The sequence below is a fragment of the Haliaeetus albicilla genome, chromosome 2, assembly GCF_947461875.1.
Source record: "Haliaeetus albicilla chromosome 2, bHalAlb1.1, whole genome shotgun sequence".
NCBI lineage: Eukaryota > Metazoa > Chordata > Aves > Accipitriformes > Accipitridae > Haliaeetus > Haliaeetus albicilla.
In genome coordinates, this window is record NC_091484.1 from 31,911,101 (window position 1) to 31,926,092 (window position 14,992).

At 37.1% G+C, this 14,992-nt stretch overlaps 1 protein-coding gene across 2 annotated transcripts in view; it reads right to left on the reverse strand.

Annotated features, from left to right (window-relative positions):
• The window catches only part of POU6F2 (POU class 6 homeobox 2), a 324,761-nt gene that overhangs the window by 249,634 nt on the left and 60,135 nt on the right, over positions 1–14,992 (reverse strand). For both annotated transcript variants that reach the window (XM_069769722.1, XM_069769713.1), the window contains exon 2: positions 13,233–13,404. In XM_069769722.1, the coding sequence (XP_069625823.1) occupies positions 13,233–13,404 (172 nt within the window). The remainder of the gene's footprint in view (positions 1–13,232; positions 13,405–14,992) is intronic.

Here is a 14,992-nt window from a genome sequence, read left to right on the forward strand (position 1 = left end):
AAAAGCTAGAAGCCTGTACAAGCAAAGTGACTGCACATTTTAAACAGATTCAATATCCTTCTCAGGACTTGACTTTACTTAGGTAGTTGAAATTGCAAAGAGCTAAATTCTGTCCTCCCTCATTGTTGAGGGACTGGCATTGAATTCATAAGACAGCAGATGTGAAAATAAATAGAGCTTTTGGCCCACCCATTTCAGTGAGGATTTTGAGCACAGGCTGCCTAGACAGACAGGCAGTTTACTTACTATCATTTCAGTTCTTGGTCCTCTACAGCACTGTTTTCTAACATGGGGTGCACACACCCCAAGGGGTGTGCAACACAATCCATTAGGGTGCAGGAAGAAATTTTTTTTGTACTCCAATAAAAATTAAAGATTTTTTAAAATCATGTTTATTTCATCTTCATCTTATCCTTTTTTTTAATATCTATTTTTGTATACGCTTTATGATGTACATATTACAGTAGTACATATATATAATTTATAAATAAATACACATATATTGGGAGTGCCTGCTCAAAAGCTTGTTACTGACAGAGGTTTACAATTTTAAAAGTTTGGTGACCACTGCTTTACAGGTGTTATTATGGTTTACTTGAGAACAGTGTCACACCAAATTATTTTACTAGGATTAATAAAATTGTTTTTCAAATGCTGCCTCTAGCAATTATTATTTTCATCATTAGCCTAAGCCCTATGAAAACAACAACCAAAAGAACTGCTTCTGTGGTCATTTCCCCTTCCTTCCTTTATGAGCCCCTCAAATCACAGAAAAAGTTATCATGAATAGCACATATAATGACATATTACAAGTTTGCAGAATGGAAAGGGGAAGGAAGAGACTGAAAATACATCCTCAGGCAGCACACATTATCACAACTCTGGTTTCCAAAGAACATGGTCCGAACAGCTGTGCACACAAAATTCAATTGGGATATAAATAGGGCACAAAACACCCATGTCCCAGATCAAAGATCTCACATGATATAATTTAAGCGATATCAGCTCTAGGTAACCCTACTGGTGCTGTACTATTTTAGCCTGTACTCAGGTATGCCTACATAAACTGTTAAAATGACTCCCTTTATATTGATATTACCCTGAATTCAGCCTCCTAAATCCTTACCCAAACAAAACTTCTGAGGATGAAATGACCAGTAAGTGAAATCCTAACAAGTCTGAATGGGCCAAGATTTCACCCCTGGAGCTCTTGAACATCCCACTCTCAAAGGGGAAAGGGGAGGTGAACACATTTTAAGGTTATATTAAAACAATGCCATTGAGAATAGCTCACTGTTCAAATTATTTGCTAAATAATAGAGTGTGTGTTGTTTTAAGCAAACTTCCTTTTTTCTTTAAAAAACATTTTTAATGCTTCAACAGTGTAATACTAAATAAACTGACAAAACATCTCAGAACTAACATAAACGTACAATTTTAATGCCTTCTAATCACACAAATCAACACAAGATTTTTGTACTTGTGCATGACCTTCTTCAAATTATCCCTCCATTTTGGCTGAATCAGAATGAACATGGGCTATTTGATAAAAACCACTAAGTGTGTGAAATGAGGGGCCCTCATCGCTTCTGCCAGACTCCTCTTGACAGAATGATGATAGAAGCATCACATCCCTGGGAGAGTAAATGCAAACTGACAAGAGATGAGCCTTTAGATGTTGAATATAATCTTGAATTGTGCTTGAAGTGTCTTATTATCTTGTCTTTTGATGTCTGAAGGGGTGGCTCATTGTTAGAAAAAGGAAAGCCCTTGCACATCTTTGCCATCTTTAAAAATTGTTTGGCCTTTAACAACTGCTTTTCCAACTAATGTCCATTTCTCCTGACAATAAATATGGCAGGTCGTCAGCAAGTGACAAACAATTCACTTTACACGCCAAGCTTTTATGGTTTTTGAGAGCTCATGTGGAAGCATATTTTAAAAAGCAGTAGGAAATTAGCACCATTACAAATGTTAAGATGGCTGAGTATGTGTAGTTCACTGTGTGGTTATTCATTACTGCTACGTTTCTGTTTTAAAATCCTGTCTTTCCTGTATTCAGACTGCTGTTAAAGTTCTTTATCATTGACTAAAAATAGTCAATGAAAAATAAAGAGCAAGAAGCAATTTTCTTCTGCTCTAAAAAAAGCACTATTATAGATACAGTACACGGGTAATGCATAAAATCATATTTATTAATCATAACAAATCAATATCAGTAGTAGTATGGCACAGTTTACCTGTATTGCAGACCCTCACAATCACATCACTTTTTTCCACCTTCAACCAGCGCGACTTTTTTTTTTTTCTTCCCAAACTTAAAAGTTTAATGACGAATCAGATCAATATGATTCCTTAGCAACTAAATCACAGGCACACTAGTTTTTCCTGTCACAGCACCAGTTTTGCAAAAGCAGTCAAGTTCTTTTTTCAGGTCTCCGTCACTCTGAGAATCCATAAGAATTCTCAAATGGATCATAAACTGTTACAGGGTTCAGGTTATTGTATCATTATAAAAACGTATTGATACAGTACAGATGACAAGACATGCAGCTCTTGTGCTAGTCTATTACAACCATCTGAATACCATAAGAAATATCAGATATAAACAAAATAAAACAGTCAGCAGTAAGCTGTCTTTTAGGGAACCCTTTAAACATCCCCCCCCCCCCCCCCCCCCATTTAAACCGTTTTAACCTGGTTTGAAATACAGCAGTTATATAAACCCGCAGAAAAGAGAATACAAAACCAGAATGGGTTATTAAAAATAAATAACCAAAAACCTGACAAGAGCCTACAGATCTATTTTTTTTTAAATCATTGCAAGAAAGGGCCTGATTCTGCTCCTTGTGATAAGCATGAATGTTTTGCTCCTGAGTTTTCAGACTATAAAAAAAAAAATCCTCCCTGCACCCCTCCATCTCCCTTCCAGCACAGCCCCAGACAGACCCACTGCTGCTGCTAGGAGGATGCACCATGTGTTTTAACACACAAAAAGCACACTAGCCTTTACAACAGACGGGGGTCTGCGGCCACGTGCAAGCTTGAAATATGTAAAGTGCTATTCAAAATACACAAGCCATCATTTCCCACAAATGAGATAACAGCAATGTGAGAAAGGCTCAGCCCCCAAACTCAATCCCTTTGAGGTCTAGGGTCACAAGCCAGAGTCCCGCAAATCCAAAGTTGCTCATTGACTAGGACATCTCATCTGAGTAAACCTTTGCATCATCTGGTCCCTCTTTTATTCATTGCCTCATAAAAGCAGAGATGTGGGGGCTGGGGGAGAGTGAGCAGGACCAGCTGATTGAAAGATTTTTTTTTTTTCTTGTCAGCAACTGTTATGAGAAGGTTCACTGTGCTGTATCCACGCAGTTAAAATAAGGAGACTCTGAAAGCAATGCATCAAATCCCAGCAACAGAGCCACACAAGAGTTTCCTTCGCACTCTTCATACCAGGAAAAAAACACAACTCAAATGACTTATGCAGATGCTTTTCTTGTTGGATATTATCATTAAATTTACTGTGCTTATGAAAGTAAAGTATACTCAATTAGTAGAAAAAATATTTTAAAAATATTTTCATTTTCTGCTTTCTTCCAGTTGTAAATTTCATTTTTCCTTCAGAGAGATTTGTGGCTTGCAGTCCCAAATATTTATGATTTCAGGCAAGGAAGCATAAGAAAGGAGGAGAAATATCAAGCCTGTACATTTACAATCACCTTTGATCTCATATATATCTATCTAATTTCTTTTCTGCCCGTATTTTAATCACTGCTGATTTTTCTAGTCATGTTTTTGTTTCAGCAACAACTACTATTTATGGTCCTTAATTATTTTTTAATATCAAATTATGCTAATCTGCTCTACCTGTCCCATAAACATCCCCTAAAAACTTCTCCACCTTTATGGAAGCTTTACATAGGTTCCGACACCGACACACCATCTCTGCCCACAGGAGGTCAGATGCCGTTCCTGCCACAGCTACTGCCTGTTTCCCCATGGCAAAACAATGGAGGTGGAGTCACAGAGCCTTTGCAATACATACGCATACATGCATGGCATAACAGAAACCCACAGTAACCCTGGGACTGGTTCAAGAATTCATCTTTTTTTAAATATGAAGGCAGCATAATTACAGAGTGGTTGCTCCTTCCTGTCAGCATGTTTGCTTAGCTGATTTTAGGTCCAGAACATGGGAAACTGTAGAACAGGACCATGTTAGAGAGGTAAAACCCACAGACTGGCATGAAAGTATTGATAGGACAAATACCCCGTTGAAATCTATGGTCTTCCTGCGTATGTGATGGATGGTCACCCTAAGACCTGTCAGAATCCAGCCTCATGTTTATTCACATCACTGAGCAAACATGGCATCTCAACACCATATGAATAAATCCTAATTGTATGCAAAAGAAAATAAAAAACCTGTCCCATACTATATTTGCTCAAGAGATCAGACTGAATTCAAATGATCTTTCTTCCTTTGCAGTTAATATTGTGCTATCTCAAGAAATAATTACACATACTTAATCGCACAATATATTAAGTATGCCTTAAGGTGTATTTACTGAAAAGCAATCCTGGCTTCTTGATTAGACACAGGTTTTGGATCATCCTCTTCAAGGAACATACCCCCCCCCCCCCCCATATGCTAAGCTTCAAACAAAGCACAGAAACCTAAAGCAGCCCTTGACAGATGGAGGCAAGATGCATTTGAGTAGACCTGAGCAACATCTGCCCATGCACAGCTGTCTATGCTTCCAGCTGTGCGCACATACTAACGAGCAGAAGAAGGAAGGAGAACGGCTCCAAACCTGGCTGTAAGGAAGGAGAGGGGCAGAAAGGAAAGGTGGCACTTTTTTTTTTCCTGACCCTCTACTTTACAAGCCTTGGGCGTTTGTGGTGAGAGCAACAGGCTAGGCTGTGTGTCCAGTGCAGTCTGGGAGAGGACTTCCTTTATCTTCTGCTGGAATGCAACTGAGTGCTAATAATTCTTTATTCAACAACTTGCAAACAAGATTTTTAGAAGTAGGACTATGTCAGATAGGAGACTGAGCTAGAAAATGAAAATGACTTCATAGAATCTCTAATGGTCATCAAACCATACAACCACCATCTGAACTGAAAAGCACAAAGATGTTTTTAAAAGCTAGTATTAATGTGCTTCTATAAACTCCATGCTAGTTTTCAAAGAAATAATCTAATGATAGATTGCTGTAGCAAATACTGTTCTTAACATGGCAAATCTTTATTTCTTATTTGTGTAACATTCGAATCTTCAGAGTAACATGGAATTGGTTTAGGACTCTGGTTTTTGGGGGTTTTTTTTTTGGTTTTGGTGTTTTTGGTTTTTTTAATTGCATCATATTCCAGTCACACTGAAAAGAAAGAATAAAAAGAAAAACAAAACTCCCACTCTCCCAACAACTCTTCTTGTATATTCTAAAATAAAAACAGAACTCCAAATTACTTTTAGGAATAGACAAGCAGTAGTTTAGTGTTAAACAAACACATTTTAGAGTGGCAGGGGTGTGGGTTGTGCACTGATTTGGTAAATGTAGATATCCCTGGCATATCTAGAAAACGAACCCAATTTCAGTGTTTCTGAAAACAGCAGTTTTTATTTAGCCAGATGAGATGAGGTACTATTCTTCTCTAGATGATCTCTGCTTTCAAAGTAAAAGGGCTTAGTCCTGCTTCCGAAAGCATCAAAGCAGTATCACAACATAAAGCAGGACATGTCACAATACAAATCTTCCTTTGTTTCATACAGATATTGATTTTCATTTGTATATGGTGGAAAAAGAGAAAAATAAGACTTTACACTAACAAGTATCAAACCATTTCCATGACAAAATAATATTCCTGTTGAAACCCACAAATTACGACACATTTAATTTTATTCTGCTTTTGCCTCTGTTCAGCATTAATTTTCTCATTTAGTTGTCATTTTAATGTAACTTCTACCACTGAGCTCATCAGAAATGATTTTGTAACTAGCAAAATAATGTTATTTTGGTAGCACTAATGGTAGTACTAGCGGTAGTCATATAAAAAGTCATAAATAAAACCATTAATGGAAGAAACATTAATATACTGAATACGCAGTTAAATCAAAGTGTAAAAAGCCATAAAGCTGATCTTCCCATCCTCTGACCATCTGTCCCCCAAAAAAGGGACCACAGGTGATAGATGCAACAGAAGAAACAGCTTAGCAAGGAAAAAGAATTAAAACAAAGGAAAACCCACAAATGTCAGGAAGAACAAAACCTAGGAAGACAACACAACAAGGAAAACCAAGTGCTACATAGGATATTAAAGGGAAAAATGATCCGCAGGAGAATGGCAACTGTAACTATGAGCTTCCTGCAGCTACCTTTGCCTTTGGATATTTTTTAAAAATTTATTAACCTGACAGCAGGAAACTTTATACAGATTGCCCCCTGACAGGGTGCCAGCTTGGTATAAGCACTTGCTATCTCTTTGTTTAGCATAAGGAAATCAAGAGAGGTGTTAAGTGGTGCCATGTGCCCATTTGGGCAAATATAACTTTGCCTCCGTCTGCCTCACCTGCGCATTTCCGTGGAGAACTTGCTTAATCATCTGAAGTCCAATAGAAACATCCAATTCTCCTTCCTTCTCTCTTCTACGTTTGCTTCCTTTTTAATGTGCAAGTGTCTGATCTATTATTAATCTCAAAACACAAACCAGCAAGGATCTCAATCAAAGAAAGTAACAGTTTTTTCACAAATTACCTGTTTGCTGTCTAGTAGCCAGCAAGTCCTCTTTGAAACAGCCAGCCATTTATGTTGCTTTTAAACAAGTTTGTTGTTATTTTTATAACTTCAAAGACAGGGAGAAGAATGATTAACTAATTAAAAATGAACTATTTGTCATTCAGTCATACCAATTACATACTAGGAGTTCATTCTTTTTTCCTTCCCTCTCTAATATTAGTTATTCTGTATATAAATACAGAAAATCAGACTTCAAGCCTCATTTAAAAAAACACATAACATACACTTAGCTCAAAAAAAATTAGCAAAGAAGTAATTAGAAATTCATGAGAACAAACAGAATTGTCTTTAAAAAAACACAATTAACTTTCCCAATGCTCAAAATAGCTTTTGTTGTTTGTTTGCCTTTTTTAAATAGGCTTTGTCACAATTCAGGCACAGCAATAAGAGACTTATTTATTTCCATACAAGCAAGGGAATTGATAAGTGGGTCTGCAATATTTGCCCTTCATCAGCCCAATATTGCTTTCATCAAAGGTTAAAGGAGTAAGACTCCAGTCTCCTTGGAGCTGGAATATACGTGCTAGCATCAGTACCACCACTGCCTGAGCTACCTGCAATACCTAGACACAGCAGGATCGCTGTGCTAAGGATGGATTTTCTGTCTTACGATTGCATCGTGCTTTGTGTTTAAATAGTCATAACATCTTTTTAGGCTTTAATGGGCATTTACTCCCCATTCACAAGTGCATCCCCCACTGACTTCAGTAAGAACTCTGCCAAGGAATCAGACAATAACATTATTCAGAGCAGTTATTCAAGTCCCTAACTGTTTGCAAACACCTATTTAAAAATGCTCATGTCAAATCTAGCTTTCAGAAATAACAATCAATCACATAGCCAGGTCTTCAGATTCTTTGAAAACTTATTCATTAATTGAGCAAGACACCACTACATTTCAGAAAATGGATTTACAAGCCTGTATAATGACCTGGTTCTGTAAACATGCCACCCGTTAACGTTCCTCAGTCCTCCAGTCTTTGTAATGAAATAGTGCTCCTAATCCATAGATTACTTGCTTTAATAAAAGTATCACACATTCAAGCACTAGCAGGATCAGTCCGATGGCCCTTACTGATGGCATGGATAACCGATAGTGTCTCAGAACAAAGCATCCACAATGTGGAAATTATTGAATAAAATTATGTGAAAAGACAAGAATCTTTATATGCAGATTAAACATATTTCAAATCTTTGCTGCATCTAAAAGAAGGCTCTGATTTTAATATTGAAACCATTGGAGCCATGAACTTCCCTATCAGAACAGAAATATTCACCAGAGCTTTAAAATGCAGCAAGAGTGACAAACACACATTGCTTTCTTTCACTGAAATTACCAAATCTTATCAAAGTGTTCCTGACAGGCAGAGATCTTATAGGCCTTTAAAATTTGAGGATATAACCAAAACACCGAGAATCATCCTTAAATACACTGATGAAAGGAAAGCTCTCAGTCTGAAGGCCTTTTTTCCCCCCACAGGCTAGATATGCTGTTAATGACGATAATGTGAGCTTCCTCACAGCAACCTGACAATGACCTCTGCTCTGACCTGCAGAGACCACTGTCTCAAGAGGTAAAAGACAATTTAGTCCTTTATCCTTTGTAACTGAAATGACTCCAGTGCCATAAATTCTAATCAAGGCAACTTCTATTTAAAAAAAAAAAAAAAAATCAGATGATGTTTCCTTAAAGAGCAATACAAGAGATCTACTAGCAAAACACATCAGCTACAAACAACTTCTACCCTGTTCCACTACAGGGTATGCTTATATAGAAAGATGCATGCAGTTCTGAAACATGGGTAACAATATGGGAAAGGAAAACAAAATCCCAAAGCCAATGCAGGCGTCTGAAAATAAACCCTTCTTTATGGAAATGTGTGCAGATTCATTTAACTCCCATATCCCCGCTCCGTATTTCAAGCATACACAGCTTTACGAAAAGAGCAAAAAACTGGTAATGAACCAAATGAAACCACAGTCTTCAGATCCAGCACAGGAAACTTAAGATTTAATTTCACTGGAACAAAATCTTGCCAGCAAAAAAAAGGGTAGCAATCAGGTTTTTGCTGTCCAGCAATAATTAATAGGAAACACTTTTCAACCACAATTATAGGCTTCATCTTGCACTCACTATGTACTTACAGCTTTATTTATTTAAATAAGTTTGATACATAGAACTACAGGCTCAATCTCAAAGAGCAACTTTTTATAATACAGTAAAATCACCTTAACATGCAAGTGCATTTCCAGCTTTCTTTTTACCATTATCTAATTATGCCACAAATTACCTTCAGTTAAGGATAAATTAAGGACTGGATCTAACTCCAAGAAAGCCAGCCTCAGTTCACAGGGGCTTTTGGTCCTTGGACTAGCCACTTCTTTCCTGGGATTTTTACTGTACAGAGAATTTTATGCACGACATATGCCTAGGGTCTATACCAACTTCTGAATTTCAACAGTTATAGTATTACACATCTAAACATGAAGCGGTTTTTTTCTTACAAAGATTTTTTCAGACCAATACTTCATAACTTATTCTAAACTTGTTTAAAGGTATTGTATAAAATTGCAACTAGGATTAATTAATTTAGGATCAAATCCCAATGTGTTTATTCAAGTGAAGCTACTACTTAGCATTAACAAAATCTTTCTCTAGTAAGAGCCATGGCATTTGGCCTGGGTTACTATTTTGAAGCATATTGTAGAATAAGACAAGTTGATCTGAAAATGACACTGCCAGGAACATCAACAGCCAGACTCAGTTTCTCTGTTTCTTTATTACATCATATGATTAAAATAGGAGATACTGCTTCACAAATATTTTAAAGAGTAAATAATACACCACAAGATCCCTTGCAAAGCAACTTCACCTCATACTGCTCCACAAAACTGGGATTTCTATAACTGAAACACTGTAGCTGTGCTAACTCCACACTTCAAAACTGTATTTCTGAGCTAATGTGTTTCAGAATAGAGTCCTTTACCAACATTTTGCATCTCAAAGTATTTTTCACCATGTTTTTTACTCCCTTCTTGTTTCACATAATTTCAGTATCAAAAGTCTTTTTGCATGCAGGTATGCAGATTCCAAAAAGTCCACTGGTATAAACGCACAAGCGGAGGATTACAGCTGCAAACCCCCAGACCACAAGACAGCCTTCTCTTTCAAGCCACCCCCCCCAAAAAAAACAACACCCAAAACCCAACCACCACCACCATGAGAAAGCAAGCAGGGAAACAACAAGCAAGGACAACCCCTCTAATCACAGCTGCTCCTGTCATCACTCACAGGTAACAACTGCACCACAGTGACAAAGTGCATCTTCCCAGACACCTGTGCACCAGTTTCAGGTGGGAGCTGCTTCAGATGATCAGAAACTTATCCCAGCTCGTGCTGGTATGTCTGAGACCCAAGGAGCTGCAGCATTCAACCTGCTTTGTCACTGACAGCAAAGCACCCATAAGAGAAACAAAAGTTTACTGCGTATCTACCCAAGTCAAAAAAAGTATAATTAATTGTACTCCTGCCCTTTCCTCACCTGCAGCAGGGACTGTTGTTGAAGAGGTGCCATTTTTATGATTAATTGTGCTATCTGCTACCAAAACAAAAAATAAATACCCACTGTTTCTATGGTATGCAGTAAAATACCAAAACAAGGAAGTTTGAGAAAAAGGAGGTGGATTTTAGGAAAAGGTACAGGTAAGTAATGCAGATCCTTGCAGAAACAAACCCATCCATCAAAAGAAGCTAAGCAGAACGTGTCTGGTGAGAAAGAAGAAAGCTCTTAGCATCTAATCATTCCACTCTGTTCATCTATGTGAAAATAAGACACGTGAAATATTACTAACATCAACAAGACACTCAAATGATGGTCATTCATTCCAACTAAATCAGCATGTGATTTTCACAATTTTTCCAAAAAACTTGAAAGGAGCAGTTGGAAAAACTTTGTTCTCTGTGGAACCGTCTCCTCCCCTTGACTTTCTAAAACACTTCTCCCTCTCCTGCTTAACAGATTTGGGGCAAATTTTCACACAGCATGTATTAAATTTAATACTGTAAAAAGAAAATTCTTATCTCTGATCGGAAGAAAGAAAGTTGGAGAAGAAAATTGTCAATCTCTATGCCATCACATGTCAATAAGTCCACAAATAATTTGATTTCAGAGACTGCAAAGAAAGGCCCAAAGTATGCATTCCTAACACGCTATTCATAACATTAAACAAAGAGAAACAGCTATAAAATAATGCTCCATATTTATGTATCAAAGCCTTAAACAAAACTACACTTAATTATTTTAAATGTTTACTGCAAAACTGTCTTAAGGGATGCATCCATGACATAAAGGCTGATCATCTTTATTTTAAATTTGCTTGGTTTGATCCTCAAATGTATCAAAATAGCCCCACTGTCCTTTCTTTTATGTTCTCAAAGTTACTAAAATTAACTGACAAGGGCTGCTGCTAAAAGATCTGTAGCATCTGTCATAATTGTAACAGAACATAGATAAATGGTACATAAGTTCATACTGGGGCAGTTGAACTATTTCACCTACTTTTACTTGGGAACATATCTTTTTAGCAGTATAAGAATCAGGCTAGCAAACATCTTACACTCAGCAATATAAACAGCACAATATATTAATTTGTACTTTTTTCATTAGTGGTCTTAGGGACATAAATTATATTTGCAGTTCAGAAGACAAGATACTGTTGCACATCATTTCTATATCCCACTCGGCAACTCTAATGAAAGTATCTGTGTATATTTCACTATCACTGTAGAGCATCCAAACGACAATGGCTAAAAAATTATCCTGCCTTTTATTACAAGACTTTCCTGATCTAAAACCAAACAAACATACATTTCACTACACTCAAATGAAAAGTCCATTTTTTGTTTTGTATATGCCTTGCTTTATTTAATAGATGCACCCTAAATATTTGCGCAAATAAAATACAGAAAACACAGCTGAAGATATTTATACTACTCTAGACAACTAATAGCCCTCTGAATTTTAGACATTACAATTCTTTCCTGGATGAAATGAACTAAAACAATTATTATATGCTTTTTGAACATTCAAACTGCTAATGGAAATTATGCTTTCCATGGAAACAAAGATTACTAAGAGGGTGCTTAAAAATGGATGTGGTATTCAGTATTGGTCATTAATGTAATCTAGAAATTAAATTTTAGGATTTTTAAATTATTATTATTTTCCCATATCTGTAGTGAAGTTATTTAGAAAAACATTTTGTCCTATATCTTTTAGTAAGGGGTAAAGAACATTTTAAAAGAAAATTGCATGTATTCTTTTGTTTAAAAAAATCTTGCAGCTCTTACTGTAGCTGGAATACTGAAATCTGAACACTGCTACAGATTTCCTTACAGATTATGAAATCAAAACTTGAATCTTAGAAAATGGGCTCTCAGCCTCTCTCCCTTAAACTGCATTTTCTTTAACAAGATCATCTTCCCTTCAACTTCCACCTATAGGATCATGTAAAATAAGGAAATGTTCCATTTCTATTAAGGTTTGTGTCAAGTCACAAATGGGAATAATTAAAAGGAACTCCTTCAGGAGAGCAATCCCTCTAAACCCAAAATGTCACTATGTACCATACAGTGCTGCTCCAGCTCAGACATCTATCAACATCTATCACTCAAGCACGCGCCTCAACAACTCTGCTCCCTTTTCTGATTAGAGATCAGAGTTGCTTGAGTTGGCTTACAGGGTGTCATCCGTTTGAATGACAGATGTCTGTGTTGGAGTGCCATTCTTGCTGCTTTTGTTTTGATTGTGAAAGGTTACGCTTATCTGGAATAATTTAGACTATTTAAAAATAAATAAAAATCCAAAAGGTAATTTCCCTTTGCATAGGCTTTGGAAGAAATATTTAATTTCTAATTTAAATTCTAAAAATATTAGCTCCATGTGCAGTACCCTTGGTAGCCTTTGTTTACTCAGTACAGAGTGTTTTCTATGGGAATGTTTCAGGTCTCTTCAGCCAGCTTTATCTTTACCATATAAAATTACAACTTTTCAGTTTAATCCAGCCTTAGAAAAAGATGGTAGCATAGAAGACACATCAGCACCTAATGCAATAAATGTTAACGAACTACTCCAAGAAAATGATCCCCCCTTCTATTTTTTACATTAGAGACCATGGATCAAAAGAAAACATAAAATGTCTGCAACTTGCATAAAATAAGTTCATTGTTGACAAAAGTTTTCAGGACTGATGCTGTCATTCTGGTAACCAGTTTCAATGGGAGCAGAGGGCTGTATGTCTGCATGCTCCAAGCTACTCCTCCGTTCTTACAAGAAAATTGAGCGAACCAAAAAAAAAAAAAAAAAGAACGGGGGGAGATTGCTCTTCCGGACAACATGGTAGCAGTGAAATGAAATACCTAGACAGACTTACCGAAGAGCTTGCTGGGAGTGTCCTCGCTGTCATTTGATTCCACAGGCACAAGCAGGGGCTCATTCAGCTCGTTGTCTGAAGTAGCTGCCTTGTCCTCACCTCTCAACTCTGCATTCATTTCACTCCGCAGTGACAGCAAGGGCTTACTGACTTGTCCAGCTATCATTGGATCCTAGGATGGGGGGGCGGGGGGGGGGGAGGAAAAATAAGAGTGAGGGGGAAAAAAAAAGTGGCAGCTTTGGTGTGCGTCTACTCTCTTTTCCACTCCCTCTCTCTCTCACACACTCACATACACACACACTCTCTCTCCCTCTCTTATCTCTGGCTGCTCCTGCTGTTATTGCTGGCTGCAGTCAAGTGAAGAGCTATTACAGATCCAATGAGTTTTCCATTACTCCCCACCCTATTAAAGCTCAACTAGCATGTGAGAGATTCAGGATGCTTTGGAGAAAAACTTCTATGAAAGCAACATAACCAACACAGCTTTAATTGTGGGATGTGCTTTTTTATGTGTGTATGTTTTCACACCTCACCCTGTCCTTAACGTAGTAAGGAAAGAAATTCCTGTATGCTCCAACGCCACAGAAGAGGAGCGCCCTGTGAACGCTCCATAGTGATTTAAAGAGGCATCCTCAGCTATACAACATTAACAAAATCAAATACACAGTTTCTAGCATTCCAGCATTTCTACGAAAATACACAGCAGCAAATAGCCATTTCATTACATACATTCAACAGAGATACAAATTTCTTCTAACTATTCCTGTCTTTGGAATAGTATACTCCAAAAGTCCATAAACACAGACAAACACACATTTTTCTTTTGAAAAGAAAAAAACACAGAAACCATTTTTTAAAAGATAAAATTAGGGAAGATACTTACACATACAGTTTGCAATTATTCTTGTGTTTGCGACATTATATCCCCCATAAAACGTTACACACACATATATATATAAATTTTTTCCTGATGATTTGGATCTGTTTTATCTTCTGCTCATTGAGGACACTTGGGGGTCAGGCATTATTTCCAAGCACACTCTATTATTCCGTTTGCAAACTAATAGGCACAATATCATGACAGCACAGAAACCAGAGGAAAAAAAAAAAAATAAAAAGGAAAAGAACAAGTGACCTCGTTGCGCTCTCTGGCAGCTATTTATTGCAAAGTTCATGCCTAAATGGTTCTTATGCAGAGAACAGGTGACCAGCGAGCAAGTAGGTTGGTTAGCATGTTCCCTCTGTCCCATCCTCACATTGGTCGATGTTTGCCTATGGGTTTTTTAATGTATTCATGTCTGAAAAGTGAATTTGATATGACACATGATAATCTATGAAAATGTTAATCAATACAAATAGTTTAAGCTGTCATCAAATGCACTTCTTTAGTCAATACTCATATCGCTGAAAACAATGTCACTGTCACCAGGGCTTAATTTGCACAGCACTTAAATATTGGACTCTGTGCATCAATGCACTCCTCTTCAAATACTGTAGGTAAACACATTTTCTCCCTATTTAAGGCTGAAGCACTCAGCACACATTTAGCTGAGCCGAATCCTCCCTTTTGAATACCTTGATAGGTCCACTGGAGGGCAAAATTAATACTTAATTGAATCTCACAGTCATCAAAATAATCAATACTTTTTTATTATTTATTCTTTACAGTCTGTTGACTGTTTCAAACCTCTGAGGGAATGGTGGAAAGGATTCATGGCTTTGAAACACTGTCATTTAACAAGGTAATTTTCAGTGGGGCA